The 16306-nt window shown below is 34.4% G+C and overlaps 1 protein-coding gene across 1 annotated transcript; it reads left to right on the top strand.

The window, feature by feature from the left end:
* Positions 1-6: 6 nt before the first annotated feature.
* On the top strand, positions 7-16306 carry LOC119634616 (octopamine receptor beta-2R). Its single transcript, XM_038028873.1, has 6 exons — positions 7-1114; positions 6190-6288; positions 10550-10648; positions 11689-12047; positions 13403-13580; positions 13640-16306. Exons 1-6 carry the CDS (start codon positions 276-278, stop codon positions 13956-13958), a joined length of 1893 nt encoding a protein of 630 aa, XP_037884801.1. The 5' UTR covers positions 7-275; the 3' UTR covers positions 13959-16306.

Genomic DNA, 16306 nt, shown 5'->3' with positions numbered 1-16306 from the left:
TGAGATTAATTTATTTTAAATTGCGTTCTTTCGGTTGCAGAACAGCATTGAAAATATATTCAAGTGATATTATTAAAAATGTATTAACAAAGAGAAGTAAAGAAAGCGAAAGATATCAGAATTGTGCTATACGAAGAATGAAAAAAATATATTTTATTTCGGCAAACAAATTAAAAATGTTTAAAATTTACATTAAAGACGAATTGTAATTGAGTTTTGTAAGCGACTTGAAGTTAAAAAGGAGCTCAAAAAACTTAAAAGAGAATTCATTTGTAATGTCTACGCCAGTAATAACGTACAACCATTCAATATTAGAAAAAAAGAATAACGGCACTTATCATAACACTGTAGCTACATCAGCTGCGGATACATCATCATCGTCAACGATAGCATCATTAACAACAAATCCATTATCATCAATAGCACTATGGCCTCATTTAACTTCCAATTCTACAAAAATTAGAAGGCGGCATTTGTCCTCAACTAACCAATACGCAACGCAAACACATAATACAACAAATTCAACGATAGTCGCATCAACATCACCGTCGACAATAACAGCAGCAACAACAACAACAACAACAGCGACAACGGCAACAAATACAACGAAAACAACAACATTAACCGCCGTCGCCACGATAGCCACAGCATTATTACATACAACAAATGCTGCGCTTACCAGCACCAAAGCCACTACCACAACCGCCGTTAACGCTACAACTTTCAATCGTACACTCTCTACGTCAGTTAGTGATGTTGCATACGTATCATCCGCATTGCCGTCATACGACGCCGCAGCATCGTACCCCATGGCGGTGTTGGACGGCTCTTTAGCATTAATAGATCAACAAAATGCCACCGGGTCAGTACTTTTAAATAGTGCAGCCGCCACAACAACTGCCAACTCCTTCCTGGCTGCCGCACCAGCAAATACCACACTCTTAGAGCACACCGGTGGTGGCAAGAGCGGTGAGTTTTCTGACCTAGAAAGCAATGATTGGCTGGATGATGCTTTATTGGCTTTGAAAGCATCTGTCATGCTGTTCATCATAATAGCCGCCATTTTTGGAAATTTACTTGTTATCATTTCTGTGATGCGTGTTAGAAAATTAAGGTGAGATAATCTTCATTTCCTTTAATGCAAAGGTATTTAAAAAAATAATTTTGCAATCATTTTCCTGCCTCCCTTATGTCTTCAATGCTCTAAACAATGCTCTAAAACAAAATGATTGTATAGATAAAATAATAAATGAGCAGATCACACCGAACTTTGAATACTTCGCACATCCATTCACGACATCACGATCAATTGATTAAGACATAGTCTGACTTTGTGCTTAGAAAATAGGCGTAATTTAACTTGAGTGCGGTTTAATTTTCACAAAACCGAGATCTCTATCCAAACTCTTCTCTTCGATTTACAGAAAAAAGAGCCACCCAATATATTCTCTTCCATAAGGATTCTATATTTTTGGCAATCATAAGTAAAATTAAATTGTTTTGTGTGTTAATAAGAGCGTTGTTCAAGTTCGAAATAGTGGAGTAAAGCTACTAAAGGAGCTCCCCATAAATAACTAAAAGAAAGCTGTGTTCTTCTTTCACCGAAATGAATAAATTGACTCCCAGTTTCATCCTCCCGCCCATAAAACGATAGCTTTCACATTATTTCAACTATGTTTTATGCTTATTGCCCGTATGCCTTTATGATGACCTCTTTAAGACGATTATCGAGCTGGTAAGCTTGTAAACGTTTCTCATTTGTTTAAAGTGGTACGAAGAAAATTCGTCGAATATTAAGACTGCTTTGCCCTTACTACTCCACTTTTGAACATTGTCTTGTTGTCCTCAAGCCTTTATTCTGCTTCTTACATTGTTCGCAGTGGTGTAGAATGTGCATCACCATCAATGGCCAACGGCAAAGTGCACGCAGAGTTTTACACACACAGAATTTACCTTTGCTACGAAAGCGGAGCAAATGGTTTTTTTGCACAAAAATTTCTTTCAGTAAAATATTTTTGCACCTTGAACAAGTTAACAAAACCACATAATTAAACCCCGTGGTCATTGATGGCATTAAATACGAAGTTGTTTGAAATTTTAAACTAACCACCATGCAAAATGGTGCGAAAACGTCTCATACCGTTTTTGTTGGGTTTGGGTGCTACATTTTTTCCCATTTATCCGTAGCAATGGTTGAAAAGTTTTTAAAAACTGCTACTTTTTCGTTGGAGATATTTTTCGAAATTGTGCACTTACAGACAGTCACAACAAAGTCAAGAAAAGTTCAACATTATTTAGCTCAGTATAACGTGAATATGAAGCTATGCGAGATAAAGAAATTTATTTTCCAATTTTTGCTGAAATTGCTTCGAAATTGTTTTGCTTTTCGAATGCGGTCCTTCGCGTAACACATAACAATTGTGTATTGTATTCCCCTCACACAAATCGCACTTTATGTTGAAGCCGCTTTAACACGTTTTTATTTCATCTATGAAAGACTTTAAAGACACGCGTTTTATAATATTTATAGACAGACTATTCCATTAGTTTGAATAGAGACAACATCGTGTGCTCTTCTCCGTTCAATAAAACGTTATTTGATTTATGAAAAACACATGTGTTTCGCGAATTTATATAAAATTATAGCGGATTAATGCAAATTTTCATCAAACTGGAATTCGCTGCATGTGCGAAATATATGTAAAAATATAATTTTACAAAGTATGCTGTCGATAAAATTAAATTTTTTTTCATGTCGCCAATATATAAACCTCCAAATAATGAAAATTATTATACATGTTAGAGAGGCCGGTACAAATTTTCACCCTTGTTTAGTTTGATAGTACGTACACAGCAAAAACTATATGTTAAATTTATTAATTACCAAAACATACTACAGATCATATAAAATTTTGCATTCCATTAGCATCACAAGCAGGATTTAGTTGCGTCCGCGAAACCCTTCGTCATATATCTTCCTTGAATTCACATACTTTCATACCTTTTCCGCTTTTATTCTGTTTAAGCCGTTTCCGAAATCAATCCTATACTTCAATCTATAGACAGATTCGCATACCTTGAGCAGAAAGCTCTTGTGACATTCTATTATGAAAACTTGCTCTTTTTTTCAATTATTAGTTCAAGAAAACGTTTACAACGCTAATCTGTTTACTCTACTGTGCTGTAATACATTGGATGCAAATCACTCACTTGAAATTATTCACTATATGTATGTGTACGTGCAGTATGAGGATTACGCATAAAAAATATGCATTCAAGATCAGAAAAAATCCTTAAATTTTAAGGATTTTAAGTTAAGTGCGTGATTTTATTCGTTGTTTTTTTGCCCTTTGTCCGTTGATGACTCTCTATCGAGAGTTATCCGACGTTCAAGCAAACGGAAACGTAGCACTTTTACATAGTAAATAATAAGAAAACGTCTAAATTAACCCATTAATCGTAACCTGTCAGTTATGTGCTCAGACACTTGATGTCTTTCTATAACGACGCCCCACAATGATTTCATTGAAGGTGCTATTTAAGTAATTTTCGCATACTTTATTTAATTACACAAATTAACCTTAACGACTCTTTCAATGGAAATTGTGTGAACAAAAATTATTCACAATTTTTATTGCTCTTCTTATTGCTCTTCTGCTGTTTGTGCAAAATATTATATTAACAGAAATTACATCAAAATTACTTAAACGACAATCTAAATTTTGAAAAACACAACTTAGAAGAGACAATTAACAAATTTCCGTTGCTATTATTCTAATTGTCATGTTACAAATTTCTAAATGGTGAGGTTCCTAATAATGACACACTTTTCATACGTCGCTACACATTGAAATGTTCTCATTGATTATTGTTATTAGCATTGCTTTAGAATACGTGAGAACAAAATAAATGACAAAATGATCCGGTTATTAGTTGGGTTTACTTAAACTATTCCGCTGAAAACGTTTTGACCTCTGCTCCTCGGTACAGAAGTGGTATGGTGTTTGATTAATAAAACAGATTAATCACAATTTAACCAAAAAAAAAAAAAGAAAAAAGGGAACCAATTACCACAATAATACACGGATTTACCCCAACAACTTGTATAGAGTTTTGACATCATTCCAACGGTTAACTACCTTTAAGAAATATTTGCATCGAACGACGTCGCTCATGAAACGCACAGTGCCAAAATGAAGCAAGTTCTAGGAAAGCGGTATTGAACACAATCGTGAAAAACGACTTTGGTAAAAAAAATTCTAGAAACTGGTTTGAAGAGTAACATCGATTTTGATTGATCTAAGCATCTTTGGGTTTGGCTTTCTTGGCTGACATGTGTCATTCCATGCAGGCCGAGAAATGTTTGAGCAATGAGTTGAGTATGTTTTATGTAATTTAAATTCCATTGATAGGGAAACTAAGCGAGAGCCAAACCAATATTTATTTTTTCGATTTGCGTTAAGCTAGGCTGCGAATTCTTTGAATATCTGCTAAAAAGACTAGAACAAGAACTCTCTGAGCGTCTAGCATCCAACCCCTTGTAAATACCATGCAACTTAATCTATTTTTGATTTAGATTTTCAAATGTTTAGCGTTGGAGACATATCACGATCTTATTGGCCAGGAAACGTTCGTGTCAATGTCATCGTCCGAATGTCCAATGGTCCAATGTTCTTTCCCACAAAAATAATCAAAGTTTTGATTGCGGACGATTATCAAGAACGTGCTAAATAGGCAGATAAACAATTGAATCGAGGAGTAGACCAGTGGAATTCGAATGAGAGTGTAAGCACGGTTTTTAAGTTAACCGACATATATTTTTTGCGATATTTCAAGCGGACTGATCATAATATACATACTTTCAACTTCATTAAGAAGATATGGGTGATAAAAGGGGAGAAACGCATTAAATAAAGTTTTACGAAGATTTATCTCTTAACGTTCACAAGTGCTTTGTAAGAAATCGAAAGATTAATCATTTATTCTCTTTACATTATAACGTAGCGTTACTAGCAATCAACGTCCAAACTTAATGGCACATCGGCGTGTTCGCATTGTAAATATCATAAACGTATTGTCTTTACTGCACATAATAACGAAATGCTAGCAATATAACGCGGCAGGCAAGATACATTTTTATTCTCATTTTTCACTTTCTACAAAAACACTGCTCTGACATGTTGTTTCATAAATTACGGCGAGCTTTTGTCATCAACTTTAAATCTCATAACTTTAAACAGTTCAGGGATTTTCAAATATGTGTCAAACCGTAATAGCAACCTTTAATTTCCATTGTTATTAAAGCGCTTAGCGACAGCAACAATAACAATAACTTTAAAACAAGCAAATGAAATTTATGTAAAAAAAGTATACGATATATATAACGATGTTTAACGTTTATATAATGTTTACGTGTGAGCAAAAAATTACGACAACCATAGAAGAAAAATAATGGATGACGGCAAAAATCCTTGAAAGCCATAAAATGCATAAAATGCATTCGTTAATGAGCTCCTGACTTCATAAAATATTCTGCTTAAATATTTCTCAACGTTTGTTTGGTTTTAGGCCCTCTTTTCAACCTCCAGTCAGCAAGCCAGTTGTTACTGTTAGACTAAACGAAAGTTTGCTTGAGGTGAAAGTTAGATGACTTTGGATTTCAATTCACTACTAAAAAATTACTTGCTATGCCTGCCCCTTCAAACCGTATCTAGAGATTTTTAAAGACAATAAATAGAAAACAATATAACTTCAAATAGTACATGTAATCATTCTATCTTTCTTAGAGTACTACGACACGTATTATAAGAATAAGTCAAAAAAATTAATGTTATTTGAACGGAAAGAAAACCGTGGATTTGCTCGGTCGACATTCAAGCAACGTGGAGTCATCCTTTGAAAGGTCGTAAAGTAAGGAAGGCGCTTGCGATTGTGGCTTTATAGCTTTTTTCCTGAAGCAAAACTTTAATAGTAAATAACTCCGTAAACGAATGCAATTTTTACAACTATTTTGCAAGAAATATCTGAATGCAGGAATTTAGGTTATACTGCAAATGTGTGTAATTGTCGCATTTTTATAAATCATTTGAGATTTAACTAACCGTTAACTGAACCATAATTAGTTAAATAGAAATATTTTTTATTTTGATTTTGTTTAGTATTTTTACTTTCACGTTTTTCTCTTTACAGAATTATAACGAACTATTTTGTAGTCTCTTTAGCCCTGGCTGATATTATGGTTGCGATGATGGCCATGACATTTAACTTTAGTGTACAAGTGACGGGACGGTAAGTATAAAACTGTCAACTCGACAACAACACAGTCAGAATGCAAATATGTTTTGCACATACACACAAAATTGAAAACGAAAACAAAAACAAAATCATCAAGGATATGCTGCTACACTAATAAATATAATGCGAGTACAATATGTATGAAAAAGGATCCTTTATTTATACAAAACACATGCACAAATATCTACGAGATAAACATGTGCATACATATACAAAGTTTGAAAACGAATCCAACAATATAATCGCAACAAGAACAAAGTTACAACATAATGAATAGAGAGTGGGAGGAAAATAAACTATAAGAACACTTTAAATTTGTAAAGAGTAAATACTCATATGCGTGACATAATACTACTAAAATATATACATATATCTATGTGCTTATTTACCCGAACTATATAGTCCGGAAGATAAAAATTGAAACAAATGCCAACCTAAGCCATTATATGCATTACATGTTCGTTTGTGGGCTCACTTATGCTTACAAATGAAAACAAATGTTGTTTTGAAGCATTCTTTTTTTGTTTTGTAACATTGAGGCAAAACTAAAAACGTGAGAAATTAAATGTATATATATATATATATATATATATACTTCTATTCACATAAGCAACAGCATTTACCCATATATGTATAAAAAACTGTTTGCGAATGAGAAAGTATACGCACACACATACGCACACACACACACGCACACAACTAAATGCACAAAATGCTATAAGCACGCCTGACAGACAAACAGAAACCAAAACTCAAGTATAAAAGAAGTGCAGAAATAGTAAAACGACTCATTCATCCATTTTTTACTTTTTTTTATTTTGTTCAATGTCATCCATGCACAGTAATTTAAGGACAACAAGTAGTGCAGCGTGCAGTGAAACACATAATGCGTTTTTTTTTTTTTTTTTTTTTTTCTTTTTTATTTAACAGATATCCGTAAAAGAATTTGCAGTTAGTCACTCAACGATTTAGGGAGTGGTTTATAAAAACCTCCACATAGCGCGAATCGTTGCAGTTTAGACCTCTATTTGTTGGCCTTATAAAAATTAGATAGATGCGAGTGCATACGCGGTCACATTTCTCGCTGTGTTGCCCACATATATATTTTAGTCGAGTGCAAAGAAATTTTCTTCCCTTAGGTACCGTGATACAATTGATAATTTTCGTTAAACGTGTTTCGTGAATTATTGAAATAAACGTCTCATACATTGCATGTTCAGAATTTGTCATTTTAAATCATCGTCCACTAGATAGAGCGATTTTCGTCTTTGCACATATTTTATGGGCGGAAATTTAAGCGAAAGTTTAAGGGAAAATAAGATAGAAAAGGATCTTATAAAGTTTGATTTACTTAATCAAATATTTAATCGCCAATATTTCAAGCCGCCAAATTTCGACAGATGTAAGCGATTTTCAAATGTAAACGTGTGGTCGTCGAATTATTACAAACCTACAAAAAAATTTCCAACCGACAGTCCAGAGAAGTACTTTTCCTCTTCAGCATGTTCACCAGCATCTTAGTTGAAGTTTTTCTCATGCTAATGTTTACCAAAAACCGAAGAGATTTTATTAAATTAGGCTTAAAATCCGCTTACGGCTTACTTAAGTAGAAGGCTTTACAGAAACCACCAACAAAAAAGAATGCCTATATTATATGTAAGTTAAAAATGTTTCTTAAAGCCGTTAATATGTCCGCCAATAATGGTTAATCGAAAGCGAACACGTGAAAATTGAATAGAATTGCAGATTTATGTTAGTTAACAAGACGTATATTAATTTTTATAATTCACGCAACGAGGTGCAACAAAACATTTTATCATTCACATGCGCAGGCATATGCTCAAGCACTCAATTACTTATCAATGGCTAGTAATGACAACGATTTCATGCACGTGCAACATTCATTTACCTGCGTAAACTGCACGCCTGCGAGTTGTTTTGTCTCCCGATGCATTAATAGTCGATTTTCTTAATGGTTTGTATTGTCATGGCCGTGCAAAAAAAAGCCATAAAAATTAATTAAAAAAGTCACCACCACCAACATAATACAAACGGCTTTAAAGTAAAGCAGACAAGAAGAACACTATTCAAATAGTATTTCAAATAAATAAAGGATATTAAAGAGAATTAGAAAATAGAAAACTGGTGCATGAATGCAAGTACGCGCTTATAGAGAGACTACCAAAAACTATGAAATATAAATTTTCGAACAAAAATAAAAAGCAAAGAACATAAAGAATAATAAAGGGAACAAAAAAATTTATATGAAAGCCTTTTCCCCTTTTCTTTTCATTTTCCGTAATAGAAAATAGGGAAACAAATAACAAATTTTCAACTTTCAAAAAAAAAAAAAAAATTTATTCAAATATTATTATGTTGGCAAAAGCCTTCAGCAAATGATATTCCACAGTTAAAACAAGAAAAAAAATTCGATAAAACTTTTTTTCAAAAGACTCTTAGATGGTAAAGCAACTCATTATTATATGCTGGTTAGGTTTAAATTTCCGCTACGCCTACACAAAGTCGAAGAATACTTTGTAATGGCTTAGCCATCACGACTACCTAATAACATAATAATCAACAATTAACAACTGAACAGCGATTATACCTAAAAACGCACAAAGTTTAAAGCTCGTCAATCAGGTCGCCAGTGTTCGACGCGTTTACGGTTAGCGTGAAATTGCTAGGAAAAGGATGAAACACAAAAGGTAATCTTTAAAATATTCGAAGAAAACCTCCTCCTTATCCGGCACTATTCTTTACTTATTCATGCTAAATGGAATTTTCGCTCGTACGAACGAAATATGGAATTGTAAAGCAATCGCTATGTGCGCGGCGCTCACTACTGACTTGAATCGAAAATCTATCGACAGCAATTCCGATATCAGTCAAACAATAAGAAATAAAAAAGAAATGAGATAACGGAAAGCGATTGCTTTGCCGTTTTAATATGAACAGTATTAAGTGAGGTAGCTTCCGACGAAAAAGATGTCTATCACTGCACTCCTTTAATCATCATTGAAATAAGATTATACGATTATCCAAAGCTCAAACCTCCCCTTTAGCCAGAAGAGCGGCCTTATTGTGCCTTAAAAAAGACAAATATTGCTGCGAACTTTGGCCCCCCCCCTCCCCCCACCACCAAAAAAAAACAAAATAATATAAAAAGTTTTTTCCATTTTTTATATACCTTTACATTAACGAACGAGAAATGAGGGAAATCATGTCTTGCACAGCACTCAGCACGAACACAGACAGAATGTCAAAGGTATAGTTTAAAAGAGTTTTAATTGCGTCTCGCAGTTTGGCGTAGAGTGTTAGGGAGAGTGTTGCATGCAAAATATAGTTTGGGAGAAAACAAGCTAAAGTTATAGTTATGATTACTGGGGAAGTGAAAATTGGCTGGAAATAAGATAGCCTTATGCACGCGATCCTGACAATGTTCTGTAGAGACTGAACTCATTAAGATGATTTTAACGAATAAACGGTGAAAATAACGATTTTTTAAGGCAATTACCTGTAATTTTTTATACAACATTTTACTTTTAAAACGCCTCTGGTAAACCCTTATAGCTAAAAGTACAAAAGTTAACTTTTTAGATTTGTAATTGATTTATTCTTTTCGTATATCATTCCCATTTGATTTGACAAAATGCAAATCATGTATGCGAAGTAAAAAATTGATTATATTCGCTTTGAATTGTTGTCCCTATATGAGGATCTCCGCAATTTTCGCACTGGAAATTTAGATAATCCTTGTACATATGTATCTATCAATAAAGGCGTTTTGTTAATCGTAAGTCTGCTTGTGGGCAGACCACTTTCATTCTGAAACTAGCCGCATGACTAGCGATTAAAAGGCTCCAGCCTGAAATTTACGCTGATTTCTTGTGCTATCTGATATATCGCATCCTTTGACACCTTGTATAGAAGTGACGACTTCGAGGCATCTAAACATCCATTTATAATAACGGTAAAAAGGCAGCATTATCAAAATTTTGGAAACTTTAAGACGTGCGCATCAATCACATGCGATAAGTAACAAATATGAGTCTGACGTATATTATGATTTTCACGGGAAATAGCGTTACACATAGTCTTCTTTTTTTTAACAATGCTCCGTCCGAACCGTCGGACAACTCCGCATCTTACTCAATCATTTTTCTCCATATTTGCGAGTTCTGAATTCTTCCGCCATTTCGAAATTTAAAGTTATCAAGTTTTTATGGTTTCAATATTTTGTGCTCTTTTCCAGCTGGTTGTTTAGTCCATTCCTATGTGATTTGTGGAACAGTTTGGATGTGTATTTCTCAACTGCAAGCATACTACATTTGTGCTGCATATCAGTGGATAGGTAAGCTCAAAGTAATCGTAATAAAACGTAAAAGCAAACGTAAGCATAAACTGGGAACCAAAAACTGGAACAAAGGTTTAAAGGTTTTTTTTTTTTTAATCACTTGTTGGAACTCTTTCCGATCAGCATTTAGTTCATGTAATATAAACATGTCTCCTGTATTTGCTGAATTTAATGCCAACGCAAAATAAATATTTTCAAGCATTAGCACTTTAAAATTATTGTCCGAAAATTTTCCGCTTTCGGTTGCCAACAAATTTGTTTTTTAATGTAATGACAAGCAGCCATTACTCTCTTACGCTTTTAGAGTAGGTCGTACCCGACTGAGTGCTATCGAGGAAAGCAGAGCACATTGTGCATACTAATGGAATTTCAACGCTACTCTTCCACTGCCATTACGGGCTGAGTAAATAAGCCTGAAAGTAATGGTTGCTTTATAAGGTTAAGTAAAAAACTATTTACGTTATTCTTGCTCCCCTTTATGTTATTCGCCACACCATTTATACGCTTTAAATATCAATACGGCAACAGACTCATGATTAAGAAGTGAAAACAACAAGCTGCTATTGAGTGCAACATTAAGTGAAAGGAGAAGTTAAAAAAACAAGAAATAAAATGGAATAGCAAATACAAGGATTATGTAGGTTGTGGTTGCCCACTCGTGCATGTACATACACGCACTCACATAGAGAACCCTGAATAAACAAATCTTAAACAGCCACCCAAGTTTTTGAAGGGCTACAGAATCTTTTGGTAACTGAAGAGGGTACGATTTCACAATAGCCAACACTGCATATGCTGCATATGCACGCTCGTGGCGTTTCAATACGGCCAACCTAGGTAGAACACTTGTCTCGTAACATATATCAATGCATACAAGACTAGGCAGAGAAAATGTAAATTCATCCCACTAACTCTAACAGCTTATCAACGATTGCAGATGATAGTTAGTTGCCTTTGTTGACGATAAACTGAAAGTGATTACTGTTGCGCTTACGGTGTAACGCTTTTTTTGTTCTCATTACATTGTTTCATTACAGATATTACGCAATTGTTAAACCTTTAAAATATCCGATTAGCATGACAAAACGCGTTGTTGGTATTATGATATTAAACACATGGATATCGCCGGCTTTGTTATCATTTTTGCCTATCTTTATTGGCTGGTATACCACCGATGATCACAAAAATTTCGTTAAATTACACCCAGACCATTGTGAATTCATTGTCAATAAACCGTATTGTGTCATATCGAGTTCAATTTCGTTTTGGATACCGTGCACCATCATGATATTCACATATCTGGCAATATTTCGCGAAGCAAACCGCCAAGAGAAACAAATGATGATGCGTCAAGGCAACGCGATGTTAATGCATCGGCATTCAGCTGTAACGGGAAGTAAGTACCACTGTCCGCTGCAATCTTTATTTATTAAAATGTTTGATATATGTTTTTGACGCTTTCACCTGTGCGCTTACATACGTTATCACATCATAGAAATGTCTTTGTCAACTCAATCAGAAGCCGATACTGTATACAGATAGTGGGCTGAGGAATAACAAGAGATGGGATGCACTTCTCTTGCGGGTCTAATAATTTATCTACTTAATCTATTGAAAAACGCTACTTGCATTGGTTTAGCCAGCATAATATCGAATCACCTTGTTCAAATCGACGTGATAATCAAAATTTTTTTCCTCTTATTACTAACATAATGAAATTTTTTTTCAAGATAATATTAGAAATAATACCGATTTGTATGCAAATTTAAGGTCGATTTCAACTTCACCTTCCCATTGGTGAGCTTTTTGATAGTATACGCCGACTGTAGGCACCGATAAAATCATCCCTAGCCACAGACAGGCTTTAGATTTCACCTGAAGTTCCCAAGAGTAAATCCCTCTTATGTATTTTGTAATTTTAAATCGGAAACGCATTTTAGTAGACAAGAGAGAGATTACATTTATATCAATTTTTTCTTAACTCTTATTGGAAATGCCTCGCAATTTTTTGCTGTTTTAACAAAGTCAATCCCTGCTTATAAAACTAAAGAACTTTGCATAGCCACTTGTCGAACTCTTTCGTTAAACGTCAAAAGTTCTATAAAAAACAAAAAAAAGGCAGCAAAACACATTTTTGTAAGATGAAGAAGAAATAAATATTTAAGAGATACACAAATCATTTATATATCTACCACATCGCGTAATACGGGGTTTAGATCAATAATTTCGGTGGCCTCATGGAGTCCCAAGTGTCTCTGTTAACCCTTTCAGCTGAAATTACGGAAACGCCCGAACTTATCAAAATCGCTTTAGCGTAAGTGTCAGAGGATTGACTTTTCAGGGAAATAAAGGTTTCTCGTATTGATTACGATTCTTGTCCCTTTCCCGCTACTGTTTTTGCTGTTTGCTTTTTTTCGGAAAAGATTGCAATTTTTTCATTTTTCCATAACCTTTTTGTGTGAAACCTGCCATTGAGGTTGTTGCTGCTACTACGACTCGCTTTCTCGGTCTTGTATTATAAAATAATCCTATTAACGATCAACATGAAAAGGACACTTGTAAACATATTGCCCGCAATAAGAAGATGATAATGAAATGTACCTTCAAGAAAAAAAAATATCATCTTATCTAGAATTTTATAGATTAACCTAGAGGAACGTATAAGGCTTTAGGAGGATTATGGAAAATATTTTGAAATTATGATTGGTGTTCGCAATGCGTTTTTGTACTTCTCCTTTTGAATTATTAAAGGTGAAGCTTTAAGCGGTTCGGGTTCATCAAAGACATTGACATTGCATGAAGTGGAGCAGGATCATACACCGACTAAGGATAAACATTTAATTAAAATGAAACGAGAACATAAGGCTGCAAGAACTTTAGGTATAATTATGGGCACATTTATACTCTGTTGGCTGCCATTCTTTTTGTGGTAAGCAAGAGTTACCTTACAAATTAGTTAGCTCCAAATAATTTTTTACTAATTTACAGGTACACAATTACCACTTTATGTGATTCCTGCAGTGTACCCAACATTGTAGTAGCCATACTCTTTTGGATTGGTTATTTCAACTCAACATTGAATCCACTTATTTATGCTTATTTCAATCGGGATTTCCGAGAGGCGTTTCGTAATACGTTGCAATGTCTGTTTTGCAATTGGTGGAGAAATCGTCACATGCCGCTCGATATGGATATTAGACGCAGCAGTTTACGTTACGATAGCCGAGCGAAAAGCGTATACTCTGAGAATTATTTGAATGCTAATCACCCGCAAAGAAGAACCAGTCAATTAGTGGAAAGTTTATAATGCAGGGATGAGGCGCTATTAGCGCCAACCCCAACTCCCACATCAGCCTCAATGCAAAATATACATTTATTAGGTACAAGCTCATCTACACAGGGCAACAGCGGTCATCTATTGCATACTGCCAGGGTGGAAATGTGGCGCCAGGACTATGAACAAAAGTCCACTGATAGTGTTAAGAGAATTAAGAAGCTTATAACGACTGATTTATTGCAGACAAACAACGATGATGTTGTTGTTATTAAAACCACTGATTTAAGCAATCGCGACGCTGATCAAGAGGACAACAACGATGATCAAGTAGAAGAAATACAAATAGAAATACCGTTGGAGTACGTTAACAAATGGCATAAAAGCAATAAAAACAATACGGCCACCGTTCAACATCAAGAACAAAAAGCAGAAGAAAAGCAAACTCACACATATGCTCATACTATGGTTTAATTCAAGCAGTACAAGCAACTGCATATAAATGTATAGACTGGAGACCAACGAAACAACAATGCACCCTCAATATGAATTCAGCCAAAGTGAAACTTGCCCGCTATATGAAATGACAAACTAAATGAAAAAAGCAAAGGCAAATGTGTTATCAAAACCAACGTAAATTCACATACATAGGGGCAAGTAATGCGCAAACAAAAAGCAAACAAAAAAAAAATTAAACATAAAAAATATATAAATTACTAGAAGAAAGGCAGAAATACATAACATAAACACATACACTACAGCAGTTAGCAGAAAATACAATAATTGTACGGTCCATACAAAGAGGAAGGAGGAAAAAAAAAAACGAAACATAACATCAACACATATATAAAATACGAATATAATGTTACCAGACAAGTGTACATGCACAACTACAAAATAAATAGAATCAGTAACTAATATACTTCCTTTACAGCAATAGATAATCTGTAACTGAACGTAAATGAATCTATGAAAGATGAATTTTAAGAATGTGTTACACGCGCAACACATGTGCAAGTCCTGACAGATGCAATAATTTCTTTCCATTCTTTGCGCTTTCAATAAAATTATAGTGATAACGGATTCGCTTTCCGTTCGAGTCTATTTCTTTGTTATGGCGTTACTGCCTTTTTTATTTAGCATATCATCGCCATCTTAATAGAGCAGAAGAGAAATAAGTATGAGTTCATTTTTCGTCGTTTGTCCCTTGGTATGATGACGTTCTTCTCAAAAGATTATCGTAGAAATCTAAATTTTGTCCAAATCAAGTTTGAAAGCGAACAGATTCCCCATTCATAATTAACTGCCTCGGCACTTGTTAGACCAAAAGGGAAACGGAAAAGAACCATAGAAAAATGTGTCAATTCAACGAAAACTAAGCTCGAGCGCCAATTAGAGCACTTCAAAACCGAAATTTAATATAATATAATATCGCCCGATCTTATTCTTCGAAGCAGCAAAAGTCTTAAAGAAATTGACATCAGTGACGTATCGTTCTTATTTGTTTGATGTATGGACTTTTAAAATCAAATATATTCACATATAATAATTGCTCACACGTTTCGCTTTCGGTCGAGTATGCATTGTACAGCCGCAAAACGTGAAACCGCAATTGTAAGTTTTATACAAGTGCAAGGATTTATGTACCCACGCAGATATCGTTTTTCACCCATGCATTGGATGATTTGCGGTCTTTTTAAAAGTTATGCATATGAAGAAGTCAGAAGCTGGAATAAAATTATGGGTATTCTATTCAACAGTTATGGCTTTTGAGTTATTTTTTTTTTACTTTTTCAATTTTTTGGATTAACCAGATTTAAACATTTTCAAATTTTATACAGCTCGAGGGAGGAAAGACGCAATATGATTACTTACAAAATTAACTCGAGCAACATCTCTCAGTTTGAATGTTTTCATTGAAGCAAATTGCTTAAAGTGCCGTCAGTGCATGAACTTATGTTGTGTAATTAATTGCCTTTAAACAAAGTGGCTCCCCCAAGCAGCGTTAAATTCGGTAAACAGGATTAATTCGTTACCAATTCTGACAAATATATCTTTATATGATTTGTAATGCATGGACATAAATTAAATGCCTTCCACACAGATAGGAAAGTCTTTTGAAGCCAATCTTTGCAGAATGTGCGGAACATATTTTTAAACTATGAAGAAGTTTGCTTAGATCATTGTAGGTACTTTTGTATGCTCTGTTAACATTCTAACTTGATTTATTAAAAGCAGCTAAGGACATACAAAGGTACGCAAAAACACTTGGAGTAAAAGAAAAGTCATATCAAGCCAGCAATTGTAATCAGCAACGGCATAAACAAGTTGATTTGCTAGAGCAAAAGAAATTTCTAAGGAAAATAAACGAGTAGTAGTTT

This window comes from Glossina fuscipes, unplaced genomic scaffold, assembly GCF_014805625.2.
Source record: "Glossina fuscipes isolate IAEA_lab_2018 unplaced genomic scaffold, Yale_Gfus_2 3, whole genome shotgun sequence".
Lineage (NCBI taxonomy): Eukaryota > Metazoa > Arthropoda > Insecta > Diptera > Glossinidae > Glossina > Glossina fuscipes.
The sequence above is the reverse complement of the archived record's forward strand: the minus strand, read 5'-3'. Positions and strand labels throughout refer to the sequence as shown.